The sequence below is a fragment of the Hyla sarda genome, chromosome 7 (assembly GCF_029499605.1).
Source record: "Hyla sarda isolate aHylSar1 chromosome 7, aHylSar1.hap1, whole genome shotgun sequence".
Lineage (NCBI taxonomy): Eukaryota > Metazoa > Chordata > Amphibia > Anura > Hylidae > Hyla > Hyla sarda.
In genome coordinates this window covers 97935385-97955906 of record NC_079195.1, presented here as the reverse complement: position 1 = coordinate 97955906, position 20522 = coordinate 97935385, and the positions used below count along the sequence as shown (strand labels likewise).

The 20522-nt window shown below is 42.1% G+C and overlaps 1 protein-coding gene across 6 annotated transcripts in view; it reads right to left on the bottom strand.

The window, feature by feature from the left end:
- Positions 1-20522, bottom strand: part of KIF20B (kinesin family member 20B) — a 126919-nt gene that overhangs the window by 21143 nt on the left and 85254 nt on the right. For all 6 annotated transcript variants that reach the window (XM_056530127.1, XM_056530128.1, XM_056530131.1 and 3 more), the window contains 6 exons: positions 13985-14110; positions 8319-8452; positions 7175-7330; positions 4110-4289; positions 2884-3033; positions 1787-1876 (listed from right to left, as the gene is read on the bottom strand). In XM_056530127.1, the coding sequence (XP_056386102.1) occupies positions 1787-1876; positions 2884-3033; positions 4110-4289; positions 7175-7330; positions 8319-8452; positions 13985-14110 (836 nt within the window). The remainder of the gene's footprint in view (positions 1-1786; positions 1877-2883; positions 3034-4109; positions 4290-7174; positions 7331-8318; positions 8453-13984; positions 14111-20522) is intronic.

Here is a 20522-nt window from a genome sequence, read left to right as displayed (position 1 = left end):
CAAAATGTCAACATATTGTAAGAAAGCAAAATCACTGGGATTCCTAAAGATTCCTTTTTATATTTCATGTTCAAAAAAACTAATGCTACAACTACTACATCTAATATGCAATACTAATACTGTCTGTAAACACAATGGGGGAGATTTATCAAAACCTGTCCAGAGGAAAAGTTGCTGAGTTGCCCATAGCAACCAATCAGATCGCTTCTGTCATTTTTCAGTGGCCCTGTTAAAAATGAAAGAAGCAATCTGATTGGTTGCTACGGGCATCTGGGTAACTTTTCCTCTGGACAGTTTTGATAAATCTCCCCCAATTTTATTTGATGAAGATCGACTACAACACAGGACTATAATAACAAATGGTATGTAAGTAATGATTGTAAATAGCATCATTGTTCCTGTAAACTAAAAATATGGGTAGAAAACCACCAATTAGGCTCCAGATACAGTAAAACTTCGCTTTTACTAAAAAAGGATAAAATGACAATACACATAAATCAAAGAAAAAATGCATAGGCACAGGGAAAGGATACAGGGGAGGACCTATACTTAACAACCCTACTTAAATAGGAGGGGCTCCTAACACTAAGTGTTGATTGGGGATGGGGTAATCAAATTACAATATGTGCAATATACATATACTTGCCAGAGAGGTTTGCCACTAATTGTGTATATGTATATTGCACATATTGTAATTTGCCACTAATTGTGTATATGTATATTGCACATATTGTAATTTGATTACCCAATCCCCGATCCACACTTTGTGTTAGGAGCCCCTCCTATTTAAGTAGGGTTGTTAAGTATAGGTACTATCCTGTATCCTTTCCCCGTCCCTATGCATTTTTTGCTATGATTTATGTGTATTATCATTTTATCCTTTTTTAGTAAAAGCGAAGTTTTACTGTATCTGAAGCCTAATTGGTGGTTTTCTACCCATATTTTGTGTTCTATTTTCTAATCCCCAAGGGACGTATTATCATGTGGGTCTTGGGTACCCTGTATCATTTTTTCCCGATATTTGTAGTTCCTGGAAAGTAGCATCGTGCAGGCATCTAAGCTGAAGACTACACCTTGATGGTGCTTCATTGCAATTGTTTATTCACAGGTTATTTTTATAGCTGTCTGTTTTAGAGCTATTTTTTTCACACACAGAAAATGTTGACCTCCAATGATCTCAAGAACAGGGCCCCCAAGGCTACCGTTGGAAAGGCAGCCACAGGTGTGCACTGTCTTTCTATTTACTGTCTATGGGATTGCCAGAGACAGCCATGAACAGTGCTTGGTTATCTCCAACAGACACACCGATAATGAACACTGTGGCGGTAGTCAAGTGCTCATTGGGAGACACAGGACCCCTGTTATCAAAATCTCTAGGACTCCTAGAATTCAGTCCCCCAGTGATCATACACTTTCCCCTATACTGTAAATAAGGGAAAAGTGTTGTTAGGAGGTCAACACCTTCAATAACAAAGGCTCTGGTATAGAACACATTGTGCGACTGTCACCAATCTGTAATAACTTTATCTGCTGCCAAGGTCGAGACATGTTCAACAGTCTGACTTAGAGACATGCATCCTGAGGCTGCAAAAGACATTGGCTGTTACCAGACTAATCTCATACTATACATGTCTATACCCTAATACCATATGTCTCATACTACACTATTGGTCAATATCTTGAAAATTTCAGGAGCATATTCTTTAAAATAATACTAGTAATAATAATGTTGCATGCACATAGCAGCTCCGTTCTTTCCAGTGGACACTTCTCTATAAGCTCTCACCTGTACGTCAGATGCAGAATCATCAGTTACGCAGGTAGAAGACTTCTTGTCTTTGCAAAGCATTGTACAATCTTCTTGTGTTTTCATCATCTGTGCCACAAAGTATCAGGAGAACAATTTTAAAGTGTTACAATCATTTAAAAACAAACAAACAAAGAACATTTGGACATGTCAGAGAGAAAGCAAAGGTTTAGTTCAGTGGAGTTCTGGGATTGGAGATCCTCATCCATTGCTAGAACGAGCAGGGAGAAGTGTCAGTGCCTCCTCTATGCATGAGATGGGCCTTATTGCTATACCAGAAAGCAAACATGTATCTCAAATTGACAATACAATAATACAGACCATAGAAGCTAAAGTACATGCTCAAATTAAAGATCACTACAACATAAGTAATGCAAGGTTTTTAGAAAATTACTTAAAGGAGTATTATTATTTCACAAAGTTACCCGGTATTCTCAGAATATGGGATAGCTAGCAGATCGGTGGAGGTCCGACACCTGGGACCACAGCCAACCCTGAGAACACAGGAAAAGGGTGGCCTGGAAGGCTCCATTTGTTTTCTATGGGCCTTTCAAACATTGCCAAGCACTGTGATGGGTACCTATTAGCCCGGAACTTGGTTGGTGGGGGTTGTGTGTCTGGGCTGTATGCATTGTCTTAGGACATGATTTATGCTCATTTTTCAACCAGGGTGGAAGGTGTGCGCAAGACAGTTGCATTGACAGTAAGTGCTAGAACAGTGCAATATATTACTATAAGAGTGGACTGTCACTGGAAGAGTCTGCATTCTCTCCAAGATCTGTGCCGCATGATCGAGAAGTGTTCTAAATTTAAGTCTATGGAGTGTGTCTTGATCACGTGACACAAAGGGAGAGGAGTGCGCGACTTGTCTTTCCTGACTCGTTCTCCTGATTGGTGGAGGTCTAAAAAACTCAGAACCCGCCAATCAAAACTTTTGAAATGTCGCTAGGATATGTCAAGTTTTTTTTTTTGTGTGATAGATACACCTGCAGATAGACACCAGTTTTGTTTTCTGAAAAATCAGTATTAAAAATATAATTGTACAAACTGGAATTTAAAGGTAAACATAGTCTTACAGTTTTTGCAATCCCAACTTCTTCCTTCTCTTTTGCAGTAATAGCTGAAGACTGGGAATGTTCCAGCTGAGCTACTTTCTCCTGATATTCCTTGACCTTGGCCTCACTTGCAGCTAGCTGCCTCTTTAGTCCTTCCACAGCAGAAGAATCCTTAGGTAATAATATGGAAATAATACTGTTAATGTTAAAAAAATAAATAAATAGGCCTAGAGGAATTGAGTAATGGAAAGAATAATTTGTATAATAATGCAATTGAGAAAAAAAATTGGTCAGTGATCACGGTTAAATACTTAAATGGGCACTGTTATCAAACTTTATTTTTGATATATTATTCCTTCCATTATTTGAAACATATTCCTTATACATTTCATCAGTCAATTCTCTATATATTTGTGTTTATTTTTTTTGCCTTTGAAAAGCCGTCCACTAAGGGTCTCCCTCCTAGTGTTGGCTGCAGTGCGGCTGACGTCACCTCTGAATTCAGACTGATCCAGGCTGGGCATCAGTCCGAGTCAGTTACCTACTGTCCAGCGCTCGCTCCCTGCCTGTTAGACAGACAGACGGGAGCGAGCATTGTGAATGTGGGGGCATTGGCTTCCAGGCCCTGGCATGTAGAGGCAACCGTCAGCGCGCAAAGGATCTCAGTGCAGGATAGCACATTTGCAGTAAATGTAAGTCTGATCTGAGGTCTTATAGGAAAATATTTATTTTATCAATGTAATGGCTGCTATTGGCCACACCTCCTGACGGGGAGCGCAGCATAGATGAGGAGAGGGCGGAAGTCGCCGCACCCCCCCCCCCCCCCCCAGCCCCCCCCCCCCCCCCCCAGCAGGCTTCAGTGACCTCACGCCTGCTGGGGAACTCTGCCTTGAGCGCCGGCCAAAGTGAGCTGCAATAAAGGTAAGTGAAAAACATTTTTAAGCTATAAAAAAAAAAAAATTTAAAGGCAGGGAGGGGGTTAAGGAGAGATGGGCATAAGTAGGAACAGAAAAAAATGATAGATGATGACAGGTACTCTTTAATATGTGCAAATAATGTTAATAAGCAAATAGTTACGTATGGACACATTTCTATGTTTTATGTTCTACAACGAATACGAATGGATCAGGGATATGATAGCTTTAAAAACAATAAAACTTCTCACATATAGCAATTGTTAACAAACAAAGCAATAGCTGCATATTGTATAGAATTAGCATAGACAATATAGAACACAGTGTACATACGGGAAGGGGAAGAGATTCTCTGTTGGTGCTTTTTAGTAGCTCGATTTCTTTTTCTTTGTCTGCATTGCTAGTCAGTAGGTTTTTCAATTGCGCTTCCAATGCAGAGAGGAGACTGTCCCGTTCTTCCCGCCACTTTTGTAGTGTATTATCTTTCTCAGCCAGCTGAGCAGAGAGTTGTTCCTAGAGGACAAAATTAACGTGAAAGCAAAATATTACTCATTACTATTCTATCTTGCTTCCTAGAACAGGATTTTTTTTTCTTCCATGTAAAAATCCCTTTCTTGCCTTATTCAGTTGGGGACACAGGAGACCGTGGGTATAGGCTGGTGCTACTAGGAGGCAACGCTAAGCTAAGTGTTGGCGCCTCCTGCACAGGCTATACCCCTTCTGCAGACACTGAGCTAATCAATCTGCACACAAGAAGTAGGAGAGGCAGGAAAGCATATACTGAAAACCGTGGTCTGCTGTGGTTGCAGTCTGGTAATACGGTACAAAAATGAGCTTACTGGAGCCACTATCTGATTCAGTTCGCTCCATTGAAACGAACGGGGGGGTCCGTTAGGGATATGGCAGTAGCGGGTTTTTCAATTCTCCCACTGGATACAGCTTCCGTGTGCCCAAATGGTGGTGTGAAAGCAGCCTTAATAAGATTTTCTACTATGTCCTTGTGTGGGACAAAGAAGCTCCTTTGCCCGTTAATCACATTCTGCAGAGCATGATTGCAGGCAGAGAGCTGTGACTAGTTGCGGCTTGGTCTTTGTCCCAAGGACTACTTGGGATTCATTAGCATCCCCGATGCATCGGATTACAGTTTTGGTCATTTAGACCACTCCCTAAACGCTACAAAAACATGGTAGGAAACCTTATTAAAATGCCTGTTACACACTGTGTGATGTCCCAGTACAGGGACACGGTCCTGTACAACCTGTAGGCCCTGTCAGGTTGAGTCCCTCAGTGACCTGGGGGCTCCCCTGCAGGGATTCCCCTTGTTCTCCTGTTGGTTTAATAAATGTGTGCATGTTCCTTTAATTCATAGAAAGGCTCCCTATGTCTAGATAGTCTCAGGGACCTGTGGGAGGTCTAAAGGATCTGTATGTAAGTTGTTATGTTGGGTCACATGATCTGTTGTCACATGTACTCGCAGAGAGCACCAGCTTTAGCCTATGACCCACAGCTTGACCAATGGGCTTTAGTCCAGCCCCCCCCCCCCCCACACACACACACACACTATATAAAGGCCATTTGCAATTCTCTTAGAGCTCAGCTCTTGTACCGACAAAGTCTTTGCTGAAGCAGCTACCAGAGATCTCAGGACAAGTGCTCAGCATCTGGAGTACACCAAAATCTACAAGTCTCTTCAGTAAGTCTTCAAGTCTATGTCTACTGTCACTACAACTAGTCAAGTCCTGCACATAATCAAGTCAAATCTAATTACAAGTCAGATTTATTACAAGTATTGGTCCAGCAAGCTGCGAGTTCCTCTGGGACCTGGCCACCTCTCTGGGAAATCTCGCCTTAGCTGTAAAGATAATTACACCTGTCTTCTACTCAGTAAAGCCTCCGTTAAACCATAACTGGTTGTGGACTCTTTATTCACTACTAGCCCGTGGGATAGCAGAGAATCCGGGCATGTGGTGATCCGGAACCCAAAAACCACACTGGCGTCACAAACACATAGTGGTTAATACCATCCAACCCCCGGGGTTATTAACATCAGATCCCACCACTCACACCGCAACACCTGTGGTTCCGCCATTCACCCGGTGGTCCACCACAACTGCGCTTTGTTTTATGGCCTTGAGGAAACTGGAAAACCAAGCCCAAGTAGATGAGGCTTCAAAAAATACCCTAGAGGCCTTCAAAAGATAACCAGGGAAAGAGTCAAGCCTGAGAAACACACAACTGGAAAATAATTCAGCTAAGGGATTTACAGAACCAGTGACTCGAGAGCTGTACCGCTCAGAGAGCAGACCCCAAAAAGGTCTGAGATAAGGAGTGTTCCAGTGGATTCAGAACTGTAGCAGCAAAAAACATCCAACACAACAAAAAGGTAATGTGACTGACTAAGGGGCAATGAGAGGCACAGCATATAGGAAAAATCCACTATGCACCAACAAGTGTCTTGGGGTGTGTACAAGGTCACTCGTTTGGTAGCCTTGTGTGGGGTACCAGCACTCCCATCTGTGGCGGCAGAGAGGGGGATAGGAGACTGGTGCCGGATGAAGGTACAAGTCAGCACGCTGCCTGGTCTCCTGCTTCTGGGACCCTCAGGGGGGGGATTAAGTCTATTGTGGCAGCCCACATTGATGACCCCCCCGAAGAGGAAAAACCTTAATCCCTACATGAAAATGAAAAGAAACAAAACTAAAATAATAAAATTCAGCAGGCCTGCAGAGAAGGAGAGGTCAGCCTCCTCCAGACACTAAGCCAAAACTAATTTTGGCTTGGGGTTTTAGTAAGGGGGTTAGATAACTTTTCCTGGACTCAATGTGCACTGGCTTACAACGAAAAACAAACAAACAGATTTTAAGAGGTGGGTAGGGGGACCTCCTAGAATCACAATTAAAAGATGGGAACAAAGGAGATTAGGATATAATAGGAGATAATTGCTGGTATTATAGTCTCTAGTTTTAGTATTCCATTAGAGCAAACAGAAAAAAGCTCAATGTTTAAATAAAGACTCCTCTAAATCTATACATTCTCATAAAAATTATTTCCGGCAGCAGCCACTTTTCTGACTCGTGGAAAGGCAGTGATTCACTTTGGATCACCACTGAAGTGTCAGCTTTAGACATAACTCAAAAAGAGTGATTGGGATTATGACCAGCAAAACTCATATTATCCCTTCAGTGAAATTTATTAACCCCGTTAATCCCCTGCAAAAATGATTTATACTATACATTGCCACATGAGCATGCACAGGTAGTTTATGCAGCACTGAAACACATTGGGTTGTGTTTTTTCTTATTAAAAAAGAAAGCAGCAAAGATGGAATTCTTTATCCAATAAAACAGGAAAAAATTATGTACATACAAATACGTACAAACAAGTATGAATTCATTTACCATTGCTATCTGCTGTTTTCCATAGCGTTCTCTGTCATCTGCAAATTTTCTCATCTCCCTGTTTCTTTGATTCTCAGATTCTTTAGCCTGAGCGATAAGAGTCTTTTTTTCTTCAAACCATTTCTTTCTATCATTGTTGAATTTCTCTTCAAGCTCCTACATAATAATGAAAGCCACAACAACGACAACTATTTATGCTGGAAGTGTGTTAGCTTTTCTATATATATGTATATATATATATATACACACACACACACACATGTATAGGAATACCACATTGAACACCTATATGAGGGGAAGAGACAGAGATTGTCAAGTTCATTGCTATTGTTGCACTCCTCGTTGCTGCCTATAACTTTGATGTCTAGCAGTTTGACAACTGCTATGTGGTACTAAATTTCTTAGCAGTCTTAGTCACTGGCCCAGAATTATGAATCTGCCAAAAAACAGTTTTTTCCCATGGCAACCAAACAAAGCTCAACTTTCATGTTACTAGAACGCATTAAAATCTGAGCTGTGATTGGTTCCTATGGGCAAATCAGAGCTTTGGTTTCAGGCAGATTAATAAATCTGAGCCAATGTGTTGTTGATACAGCCAGTTTAGCCAGCCAGGGTGACCATGCTGTGCAAATAGATGGAAAAACAGTGGTTGCATAATCTTTTATGTGGACAAAAATTACTAACCCAGATGAAATCTGTTGTGCACCTGTAGCAGCCATTTATGACCCTCATAACAAACTTTTGTGGAAATTATACTGGAGGCCATGAAAGTGCATACAAAACTGGGTGCCAATCCCCATTTGCTGATCATTTTCATGTAAGGCTAGGTTCCCACGGATGTTGTCTTCCGTCCTGTTCAGGGTCAGATTGGTTCTTTTTTTGAGCCGAACAGACCCTGAAACGGGTTGGAACACAACGGACACTGCCAGGTCCGACAGACCCCATGGGGCATGCAGGCTATGAAAGATGTGCTTTACCTATGACTACAGACAATCAGACTTAGGTACAAGTAGGTGTCTCTTACCTTGTATCAAACAACCGATTTATATACATTTACTACTGATGAAGTTATCTACAATCTTCATAAAATAACCACTACATGTATAGAGGTAACACAATCTTGCAGCAGCACCTTTAGGCTTACCTTCAGCTGGTTCTGCAGCTTGCTTACTTCACTCTTGACTGTTTCGGTATTATTATTTGTTTCTCTGCTCAGCTCTATAACATTTTCTTTTCCAGATATTTTCTCTCTATACTTTTGTTTCCACAGCTCCAGCTCTGTATAGAAAATAATAATATTCATAGGAATACAATAGAGGTTATATGCACTGCAGTACCTTTTAACTCCACATAATAGATGAAGTTACACAGGATTCATTCAGGTATGGCAACATATACAAGACGGAGGCATAAACTAGGGAGGTTGAAAATTTTAATTTGAGTAGCCATATTAGTCCAGTGATGCAGTCTCTTGTAATACCTTTTTTATTGAACTAACAGAATTTTGTAGAGAGAAGCTTTCAGGATTCCTCCCTTTATCAAGTCCAAAGCAAATCTAAGTTCCCAAGCAGAAGACACAGGTTACATCTTACAAATATGCAGGGGTTAAGACAATAGATGTGGTCAGGAGAAGTTGTGAGATCATTGGTTGTATTCTATTGCTTGTGGTGATCCTGATTTCTATTGTCTTAACCCGTGCATATTTGCGAGATGTAACCTGTGCCTTCTGCTTGTGAGCTTAGATTTGCTTTGGACTTGATAAAGGGAGGAATCCCGAAAGCTTGTCTCTACAAAATTCTGTTAGTCCAATAAAAAAGGTATTACAAGATACTGCAACATTTTTTGATTTTGCATCTAATAAATAAATAAATATTATATATATATATATATATATATATATATATATATATATGTATTTTTATTTATTTATTTGTGGTCGGTGCTGTGATCATGCGAATCAATGTACTAACCTACCTAAAATACAGAAACCACAATTGACATGTAACCGTACCCCCTACCTAATAAGGCAGAGTGATGCCATGTACTGCCGCGTAAGAGCACACATGAAAAGAGGGCAAAACTCAGAGATTAGAACAAAAACGCTTTATGACATGTTACCTTTACAAGCAACTAGAAAGCATAAGACATATCTACGTTAGCCCTCGGTATATGTCGCACTGGAGTTCCAGTAACTCACGTGATTACGTGAGCAAGAACACCATGACTTGATGCTGAGCCGCACTAATACGTAATGAAATGACCGGAGAGAGCCGTGGGGTCACCACCTAAGAATTAGACTAATACACCTACGTATTTGACAAATTGAGGTGTTGTGAGAGCCACACCATCAAACAATAGTAACAGACTATCCAGACAGGACTCTGAAACTCGTGTTGCTGAAAAGTAATGGAGGACCTCACTGGACCCACTTATGTGAAGTGGGGAATTAACAGATCCCAACTATGTGTCTGGGCAAAGGTGATTGGAGTAACTCAAATGTAACAGGTAGTCAGTGAACGGATTTCCAGCCAAGCTGGTGTACCTCAAGAACTGCCCTTTAACAAACTTACAGGTGAACTCACCTGGTCTTAATAACCCTAAATAGTGCCGCTTTCAAGGTCAAACTATTGATAAGGCCAAAGGGAGATCCATTAGGACATTAGACAACTGTCCAAATAATCTCCCGACAAAGGTTGCCTGGAGGGACACTTGCAGACCTGAAACTTCTGAACCCCTTTTTTACGCTGCTTGACTGCATAGGATGAGAAGACTCAACCAATATATAACTAATATCGTTGTCAACCTGAAGCCGAGACAGATGAAAAAACCTCAACAGAAAACCAAGCTATATGCCTGTATGCACAACCCAAATGCTAAATAAAAATATGAAACATATAATGACATTGTCGCCATCCCGAAGCCATGCCTATTTGTAACCAAACCGACCTGTAGACGTGAAAATAAAAGACTCAACCAATATATATATATATATATATATATATATATATATATATATATATATAGCTAGGCGTGCACGATATATCGCAACTGCAATCGAATCGCGATAATTGCAAATTGCGATATGTCGATATAGGCCTTGGGAAAATTATGCGATTATTATTGTGGCCACGGGTTCATCGGCTTCGACGGCGGCTGGTCCGACGGCTTCACGTGTTCCAGCTGATTTTGTATGTCCTGCATCTCCGGCATCCGCTGATTGCCGGCGGGTGCGGAATATTGCTCCTCCCAGCAGTGCCTAGCTCTGGGAAGAAGAGATCTAAAGTTACTTCCTCCCAGCGCTCTATGGTGTTGTCATGGCAGCCGCATTGGGAGGGAGCAACAGAATGCTGCCGTTCAGTGGGGGAGATATATCAAACCCTGTGCAAAGGAAAAGTTGCCCATAGCAACCAATCAGATTGCTTCTTTCATTTTTAACAAGGCCTCTGGAAAATGAAAGAAGTAATCTGATTGGTTGCTATGGGCAACTTTTCTTCTGGACAGGTTTTGATAAATCTCCCCCCCAGTGTGTGCACAGGCCAGTCACGGTCCATGATATGAAATAGAGGATTCAAATAAATGTTTCCCCATTTCATGGCTATAGGAGGGGGTGGCTATACAACAGGAGGGGGATGGCTATAGAAGGGGGATGGCTATACAACAGGAGGGGGATGGCTATAGGAGAAGAAGGTCTATAGGAGGGGAATGGGTTATGTGAAATCATGGGAATGGATAAAGGAGGGAAATGGGATATATGAAATGAGGAGAATGGCTATATGAATTTTATTTATCTATTCCCCTCATTTCATATAGCCATTTTCCCTCATATAGCCCACCCCCTCATGTTTTATAGCCTATTTCCCTTCTTTAGCCCATTCCCAATTCCTATAGCCATTCCCCCCACTTCATATAGCCATTCCCCTCATTGTATAAGGTGAATGGCTATATAAAATGGGGGATTGGGCATAAAATGGAGGCAATTGGACATGAAATTGGGGGATTTCACCATCTGTTTATTATATCGCAAATAAAATCGCAATATTTACCCCCATAATCACAATCGCACATTTTCCCCAAATCGTGCAGCCCTATATATAAATAATAGGATCGTCGTCAACCTGAAGCCGAGACAGGTCGTAATCATGATTAACCTGTAGACGTGACAAGTCACAATAGAAAACCAATCTATATTCTCGTATGCACGACCCAAATGTTAATAAACATGCTGACCCACTGAATTTTCTGTGCAGATTAAAAAAATGACATAAAAACACATGCGCAGTGTCAAAGATATGAATGTATAGTCTAAACACCATAAACATATGCACAGTAAAACATGAAACGTATGTACCGAATGAACATATGAATGTGTTCGGAGTAGGCCTGCACGATATATCGCAACTGCAATCGAATTGCGATAATTGCAAATTGCTATATGTCGATATTGGCCTTGGGAAAATGATGCGATTATTACTGCGGCCACGGGTTCATCAGCTTCGACGACGGCTGGTCTGACGGCTCTGGTGGTGTACAGTATAAATGCTACGAGGGTATGTACAGTATAAATGCTACGAGCGTATGTACAGTATTACCAGCGCATATGCAGCAACATCGTTACAAGTGCATGTACAGCAACAAACACATGACACGCCCTTCCTATAAGCAGAAGGGCAGTGTCGTATACCCAGAACAAACTAAAAGCATATGCAACAAACTATATGACCGTATGCATATAACAAATTATAGGAGCGTGTGCACAGAACAACTATATAATCATATGCACCGAATAAATTATATGACTGTATGCACAGAAATACATGACATAACAGTATGTAACAATATGAGCTTATGGCCATTTTATTATATATATATATATATATATGTATATATGCGCTATGCTACAAGGGGACAAGCTGTGAACAACTTAATATTGAAACCAATAGATCAGGAGACACCAGGGACTCATGAGACTGTAATTACTTGTGTTACTTCGATTTCCATAGCATTAAGTGATTGCACACTACATTTAAATAGGAAGGCATAACCTAAAGTATACTGCATAAAGATGACTATTCTAAAATAGACTAACAATACCCCACAGGGAGTTGTATACAGGTCCCCTGTGCATGAGGAAGCGGGCCAGGAGCGAAAGCTACTACAATGGACAGACAACTAACAACCGCTGAATGTAAAAAAGAGGTGGGCCGGGAGCTGAGCCGGACCAGATATGTACGCCGTGATGTAAGAATAAGTAACACCGGTACTGCAGGCCGTAAGCCAAACTGGACTTGCCATGAGACCAAATGCAGTGCAGGTAAGCCCTGTTACCGCGCTGCAGGCCGGAAGCTGAGCCGGACATGCGAACACTAGATAGTGTGGCAAGCTACTCACCATGTGCCCAGAACCACCACGCTAGGAGGCCGTTAGCCGCCGCACGCCTACATACTTGCACTCCGCAACCTACTTCCTGTGTGATGGCTCCAGGATCATGTGACTAATCACATGAAGAACCCACGGCATGGAGGACTGGAACAGCTGAGGCTCTTAAAAGGTACATCCGCCCCTCCTACAAATGCAGGCTAATAAATTAGCCTTCTTACATCATGGTGCAGAGCAATGGATGTCATTCATTTGGTCATGGAATCAATATGCCCATTTCTCCAAAGCATTGCAGGAGCTTTTTCTTGATTTTTTTAGTACAACAATGTCAGGCTGCATTCTGTTTATGCTACTGTGAGCAGCCTGTATGGCCTAAAACGTGCTACCATGACCAGCAGTGTCTCCCATCGAGCACATCTGGGATATTATTGGGTGGCACTTTCAAATGGAGCTGCCAGGAGAGGATCTTGATGGTTTGCCTCCAGCTCTGCAGAACATTTATCAGACAACCATTAAAGGAGTTGTCCAATGAAGGAAACAACCTGTGTATGTTGTCAAAAAGTATAATACAGCAACTTACTAATATAATGTTATTAGCTATAGGACTTGCATCTCTCCATTATCAGCAGAGCTGTCTGACTTGTAGCTGTAATGGCCCCTCACACTCTACTAAAGCAAAGAGCTCCCATCCCTGCTCCCCCCATTTCCTCCTGTCTGCCGAGGACCAGGCCATTTATGTGAAGATGTGTATCTCCTATTACTCCTCATTAAATTGTAAGGCAGCAAGAAGGCTTCCTTAGAAAAGACAGCAGTGAGTCTGATCTGACAAACTACTGTGACTGAGAAAGGCTTCTTTCTGCCTTAAAATCTAAACAGTAGTAATAAGAGCTCCCCTCTCCATATTACTGGTTTCTCCCTTAACAGACAGAAGGGGTAGGGTGCAGGAATGGAGCTCTGAGTGTGTGGTGATGATGTGAGGGGGAGAGTAAAGCTGATATGGAGAGATTTGTGCCCTATGGATAATATTATTAATATATTAGAACATTGCTCTATTATACTTTAAGACACCATACACAGGTTGTTTCTTTCAGAGGAAACGCACTTTAATCTCCTCATTGATAGCATGCCAAGGCATGTGTATTACGGTGCACATACTGGATACTGAATAGTTTTAAAATAAATGTTTTGAATATATCCAAGACATTTCCTTGTTAGTTTTAAAATTTCAGTGTTGAGGAAGATGGATTACATGTATGTACTGTACATATATTAATATTTTGGTGTTATACGTTGTTGCCAGATTCCTCCACATAGCAATACATAGTCAACTGTGCTGGATGTAATACAAGATTTTGGATAAGTTGCAACCAATGAGTTTTGCAATGCCCACAGTGGTGGAGCACACACTAATCTTTTTCCATACAACACATTTACCTTCAGCAAATTTCTCTGCTTCTTCTGTTTTGGCTTCAAGTGCTTGCTCTAGTTCTTCCTGAGTCTCTTCCTGCTCATTAAGTGTCAACTTCATGTCTTCTATTACCTTTTCCTTTGCTTTAACATCTGAAACCCACAGAAAGTTTCAGCTTCTTATATTAGATTGTATTCAAGTACTATTGTTACAGATTTACAGCAGTGATACTTTAGCACTGTAGAGCTAGTAAAAATGAGAATATTTAATAGAGAGACATTTAAAATGAAGGCAACTGTTCTTATGTGTAGATTTCTCCAGTAATGCTGGTGATCTCATTCAGATCAGTATCAGACCTGAAGGCTCAAAAAAAAAAATAAATAAATAAAAATGAAAAAAACACTAGAAGGCTACTTTCCCACTGCCGCTGGGCTCCGTGACAAATGGCTGTTAAAGCGGTACTCCGTTTTTTTTTTTTTTTAAATCAACTGGGGCCATAAAGTTAAACAAATTACTTCTATTAACCTGTTCAGGACCCATGACGTATGCATACGTCTTCACACCCTGGGTCTTAAGGACCCATGACGTATGCATACGTCATGGCGTTTTCCGGTCTCTGCCGCTCGCCGGGAAGAGATCGGAACTGGATGCCTGCTGAAATCCTTCAGCAGGCATCCAGGGCAAACGCCGAGGGGGGCCATGTAGGCCCCCCATGTCGGCGATCGCAGCAAATCGCAAGGGAAATCGCCCTTGCGATCTGCGGTGATACCGGGCTGATCGGGTCTCTGGGACCCGACCGCCCGGTAATTTCGCATGATCCCGGCTGTCGCAGACAGCCAGGACCATGCTGGAGCCTAGGAGCGAGGTGGCAAGCCTGCCACCTCCTCCGATCCCCTGCGATCTGTCGGTTAGTTAACCGACCAATCGCAGGAGGGGGGGCGGTTACTTCCTCCCATCCTGCCCGGCCCCTGAAAGTCCGGAGAGGACGGGAGGAAGACCGGAGGACGCGGCGGGGGACGGGGGAGTGCTGGGGACCGGCCCCGGTACTTACCTCGTCCCTGAAGACCCGGATCCCGGCGAGGAAGATGGCGGCGACAGGTGAGTATATCTTCAGCCGCGGTCGGGCCCTTTACAGCAATGCACGTCGCCGTAAAGCGACATGCATTGCTGTAATAGGACCCTGTAAACTACAACTCCCAGCATGCCCAGACAGCCCTTGGCGTCTGGGCATGCTGGGAGTTGCAGTTTTGCAACATCTGGAGGTCCACAGTTTGGAGACCACTGTGCCCTTCCAGATGTTGCAAAACTACACATCCTCAGCATTCCCTTACTGTCCAGGCATGCTGGGAGTTGTAGTTCTGTAACATCTGGCCCTTCAGATGTTGCAGAACTACAACTCCCAGCATGCCTGGACAGTTTTGGCATACTGGGAGTTGTAGTTTTGCAACATCTGGAAGGGCACAGATTGGGAACCACTGTATTAGTGGTCTGCAAACTGTAGTCCTCCAGATGTTGCCGAACTACTACTCCCAGCATGCCTGAGAATGTTTGGGAGTTGTGGTTTTGCAACAGCTGGAGGCACACTGGTTGGGAAACATTGTTTCCTAACTCAGTGTTTCCCAACCCGTGTGCCTCCAGCTGTTGCAAAACCACAACTCCCAAACATTCTCAGGCATGCTGGGAGTTGTAGTTTTGCAACAGCTGGAGGTCCCCCCCCTGTGAATGTACAGGGTACATTCACATGGGCAGGGGGCTTACAGTGAGTATCGGGCTGCAAGTTTGCGATGCAGCAAATTTTGCGCGGCAGCTCAAACTCGCTGTAATCCCCCGCCTGTACCCTAAAAACACTACACTACACTACACTAACACAAAATAAAATAAAAAGTAAAAAACACTACATATACACATACCCCTACACAGCCCCCCTCCCTCCCCAATAAAAATGAAAAACGTCTGGTACGCCACTCTTTCCAAAATGGAGCCTCCAGCTGTTGCAAAACAACAACTCCCAGTATTGCCAGACAGCTGTTGACTGTCCAAGCATGCTGGGAGTTTTGCAACAGCTGGAGGCACCCTGTTTGGGAATCACTGGCGTAGAATACCCCTATGTCCACCCCTATGCAAATCCCTAATTCAGGCCTCAAATGCGCATGGCGCTTTCACTTCGGAGCCCTGTTGTATTTCAAGGCAACAGTTTAGGGTCACATATGGGGTATCGCCGTACTCGGGAGAAATTGACTAACAAATCTTGGGGGTCTTTTTCTCCTTTCACCCCTTATGAAAAGGTGAAGTTGGGGTCTACACCAGCATGTTAGTGTAAAAAAAATAAACTTTTTACACTAACATGCTGGTGTTGCCCCATACTTTTCATTTTGACAAGAGGTAAAGGGGAAAAAAGCCCCACAAAATTTGTAACACAATTTCTCCCGACTACGGAGATACCCCATATGTGGGCACAAAGTGCTCTGGGGGCGCACAACAAGGCCCAGAAGGGAGAGTGCACCATGTACATTTGAGGTGATTTGCACAGGGGTGGCTGATTGTTACAGCGGTTTTGACAAACGCAAAAAAAACAAAACCCCACATGTGACCCCATTTCGGAAACTAGACCCCTCACGGAATGTAATGAGGGGTGCAGTGAGAATTTACACCCCACTGGTGTCTGACAGATCTTTGGAACAGTGGGCTGTGCAAATTAAAAATGTTGTACAGCCCACTGTTCCAAAGATTTGACAGACACCAGTGGGGGGTAAATGCTCATTTTATGCCTTGTTACGTTCCTCAAGGGGTCTAGTTTCCAAAATGGTATGCCATGTGGGGGTTATTTTGCTGTCCTGGCACCATATGGGCTTCCTAAATGCGACATGCCCCCCGAGCAAAATTTGCTCTCAAAAAGCCAAATATGACTCCTTCTCTTCTGAGCATTGTAGTTCGCCCGTAGTGCACTTCAGGTCAACTTATGGGATACCTCCATACTCAGAAGAGATGGGGTTACAATGTTTGGGGGGTATTTTCTGCTATTAACCCTTGCAAAAATGTGAAATTTGGGGGGAAACACACATTTTAGTGATTTTTTTTATTTTTTTTTTACGTATGCAAAAGTCGTGAAACCCCTGTGGGGTATTAAGGCTCACTTTATTTCTTGTTACGTTCCACAAGGGGTCTAGTTTCCAAAATGGTATGCCATGTGTTTTTTTTTTTTGCTGTCCTGGCACCATAGGGGCTTCCTAAATGCGACATGCCCCCAAGCAAAATTTGCTCTCAAAAAGCCAAATATGACTCCTTCTCTTCTGAGCATTGTAGTTCACTCATAGTACACCTCAGGTCAACTTATGGGATACCTCCATACTCAGAAGAGATGGGGTTACAATGTTTGGGGGGTATTTTCTGCTATTAACCCTTGCAAAAATGTGAAATTTGGGGGGAAACACACATTTTAGTGAAATTTTATTTTTATTTTTTTACATATGCAAAAGTCGTGAAACCCCTGTGGGGTATTAAGGCTCACTTTATTCCTTGTTACGTACCTCAAGGGGTCTAGTTTCCAAAATGGTATGCCATGTGGGGGATTTTTGCTGTTCTGGCACCATAGGGGCTTCCTAAATGCAACATGCCTCCCAAAAACCATTTCAAAAAAACGTACTCTCCAAAATCCCCTTGTCGCTCCTTCGCTTCTGAGCCCTCTACTGCGCCCGCCGAACACTTTACATAGACATATGAGGTATGTGCTTACTCGAGAGAAATTGGGCTACAAACAGAAGTAAACATTTTCTCCTTTTTCCCCTTGTAAAAATTCAAAAATTGGGTCTACAAGAACATGCGAGTGTAAAAAATGGAGATTGTGAATTTTCTCCTTCACTTTGCTGTTATTCCTGTGAAACACCTAAAGGGTTAAAACGCGGACTGAATGTCATTTTGAATACTCTGGGGGGTGTAGTTTTTATAATGGGGTAATTTGTGGGGTATTTCTAATATGAAGACCCTTCAAATCCACTTCAAACCTGAACTGGTCCATGAAAAATTGTGAGTTTGGAAATTTTGTGAAAAATTGGAAAATTGCTGCTGAACTTTGAAGCCCTCTGGTGACTTCCAAAAGTAAAAACACGTAAATTTTATGATGCACACATAAAATAGACATATTGTATATGTGAATTAAAAAAAAATATATTTGGAATATCCATTTTCCTTACAAGCAGAGAGCTTCAAAGTTAAAAAAATGCAAAATTTTCAAATTTTTCATAAAATGTTGGGATTTTTCACCAAGAAAGGATGCAAGTTACCACAAAATTTTACCACTATGTTAAAGTAGAATATGTCACGAAAAAACAATCTCGGAATCAGAATGATAACTAAAAGCATTCCAGAGTTATTAATGTTTAAAGTGACAGTGGTCAGAATTGCAAAAAATGGCCGGGTCCTGAGGTGTAAAATGTCTGGGTCCTTAAGGGGTTAAAGAGGTACTCCGCCCCTAGACATCTTATCCCCTATCCAAAGGATAGGGGATAAGATGTCAGATCGCTGCGGTGCCGCTGCTGGGGAGCCCCGGGATCCCCGCTGCGGAACTGCGCTATCATTACAGCACAGAGCGAGTTCGCTCTGCACGTAATGACGCGCAATACAGGGGCCGGAGCATTGTTACGTCACGGCTCCGCCCCTCGTGATGTCATGGCCCGCTCCTTTCAATACAAGTCTCTGGGAGGGGGCATGGCGATCGTCACGCCCCCTGTCATAGACTTGCATTAAGGGGATGGGCCGTGATGTCACAAGGGGCGGAGCCATGACATCACGCAGCTCCTTTCCCTGTATAGCCCGTCATTACGCACAGAGCGAACTCGCTCTGTGCTGTAATGATAGCACAGTGCCGCAGTGGGGATCCCGGGGGTCCCCAGCAGCGGGACCGCGGCGATCTAACATCTTATCCCCTATCCTCTAGGGGCGGAGTACCCCTTTAAAAAATCTGATTCCCTTCAGTACTTATTAGCTGCTGAATACTACAGAGGAAATTATTTTCTTTTTGGAACACAGAGCACTTTGCTGAATCACGAGCACAGTGCTCTCTGCTGACATCATGACCACAGTGCTCTCTGCCAACAACTCTGTCCATTTTAAGAATTGTCCAGAGTAGGAGAAAATCCCCATAGCAAACATATGTTGCTCTGGACAGTTCCTAAAATGGACAGAGATGTCAGCAGAGAGCACTGTGCGCGTGATGTCAGCAGAGAGATCTGTGTTCCAAAAAGAAAACAATTTCCTCTGTAGTATTCAGCAGCTAATAAGTACTGGAAGGATTAAGATTTTTAATAGAGGTAATTTACAAATCTATACAAATAAATCTATTTTGCCCGACCTCAAGGAAAGTGTGCAAAATGATTAGGTATAATTATAAAAATGTATATATATAAAAATTATAGAAAACCGTGCTTCAATTATAATATATATTTAACTTTATTAAAATTATCAATATCCAATGTACTATCTTCACACAGGGCCCTTGTGTGAAAAATAGAATAGACAATTCACAATTAATAATAAAACATTAAACAATAAAAATTATTGCCACTAGTGAAAGATTATTCATTTGATCCTAATAATAATGTTCAAATAATATTGTGACAAACAGCGTCCATGAGTAACACTAAAAGGTTAACACAGGTTAATGTCTAGTTTTTTTTATCTTAAATGTTCAGATGTTTCAAAATGTTTTTAAATGTTCAAATGTTTCAAAATGTTTCAAAGTTGTAGCAAGTATTTACAATTTGTAGCACTGTAGCCTAAGTGTATAGCACTGTAGCACAGGTGTCAGATTGTTTTACCAGTCTCTGGATTGCAGTCCGCTTTAGATGGAGTTAGGATAACAGCGATCTTCCCAGGGTTGCAGGAGTTGAGCGCTGGCTGGTCTGTGCCGGACCGGCGCAGTCTCCTTCGGTCCGGCGCAGACCAGACCAGTCACCGCAAGCCAGCGCTCAACTCCTGCAACCCTGGGAAGATCGCTGTTATCCTAACTCCATCTAAAGCGGACTGCAATCCAGAGACTGGTAAAACAATCTGACACCTGTGCTACAGTGCTATACACTTAGGCTACAGTGCTACAAATTGTAAATACTTGCTACAACTTTGAAACATTTTGAAACATTTGAACATTTAAGATCAAAAAAACTAGACATTAACCTGTGTTAACCTTTTAGTGTTACTCATGGACGCTGTTTGTCACAATATTATTTGAACATTATTATTAGGATCAAATGAATAATCTTTCACTAGTGGCAATCATTTTTATTGTTTAATGTTTTATTATTAATTGGGAATTGTCTATTCTATTTTTCACACAAGGGCCCTTTGTGAAGATAGTACATTGGATATTGATAATTTTAATAAAGTTAAATATATATTATAATTGAAGCACGGTTTTCTATAATTTTTATATACATAAATTTTTATAATTATACCTAATCATTTTGCACTTTCCTTGAGGTCGGGCAAAATAGTTTTATTTGTATATATATTCCTTACACCTTGGGTATAGGTGTATGCCCATTAGACCTCGGTCAGTGTAAAAATTGTGAG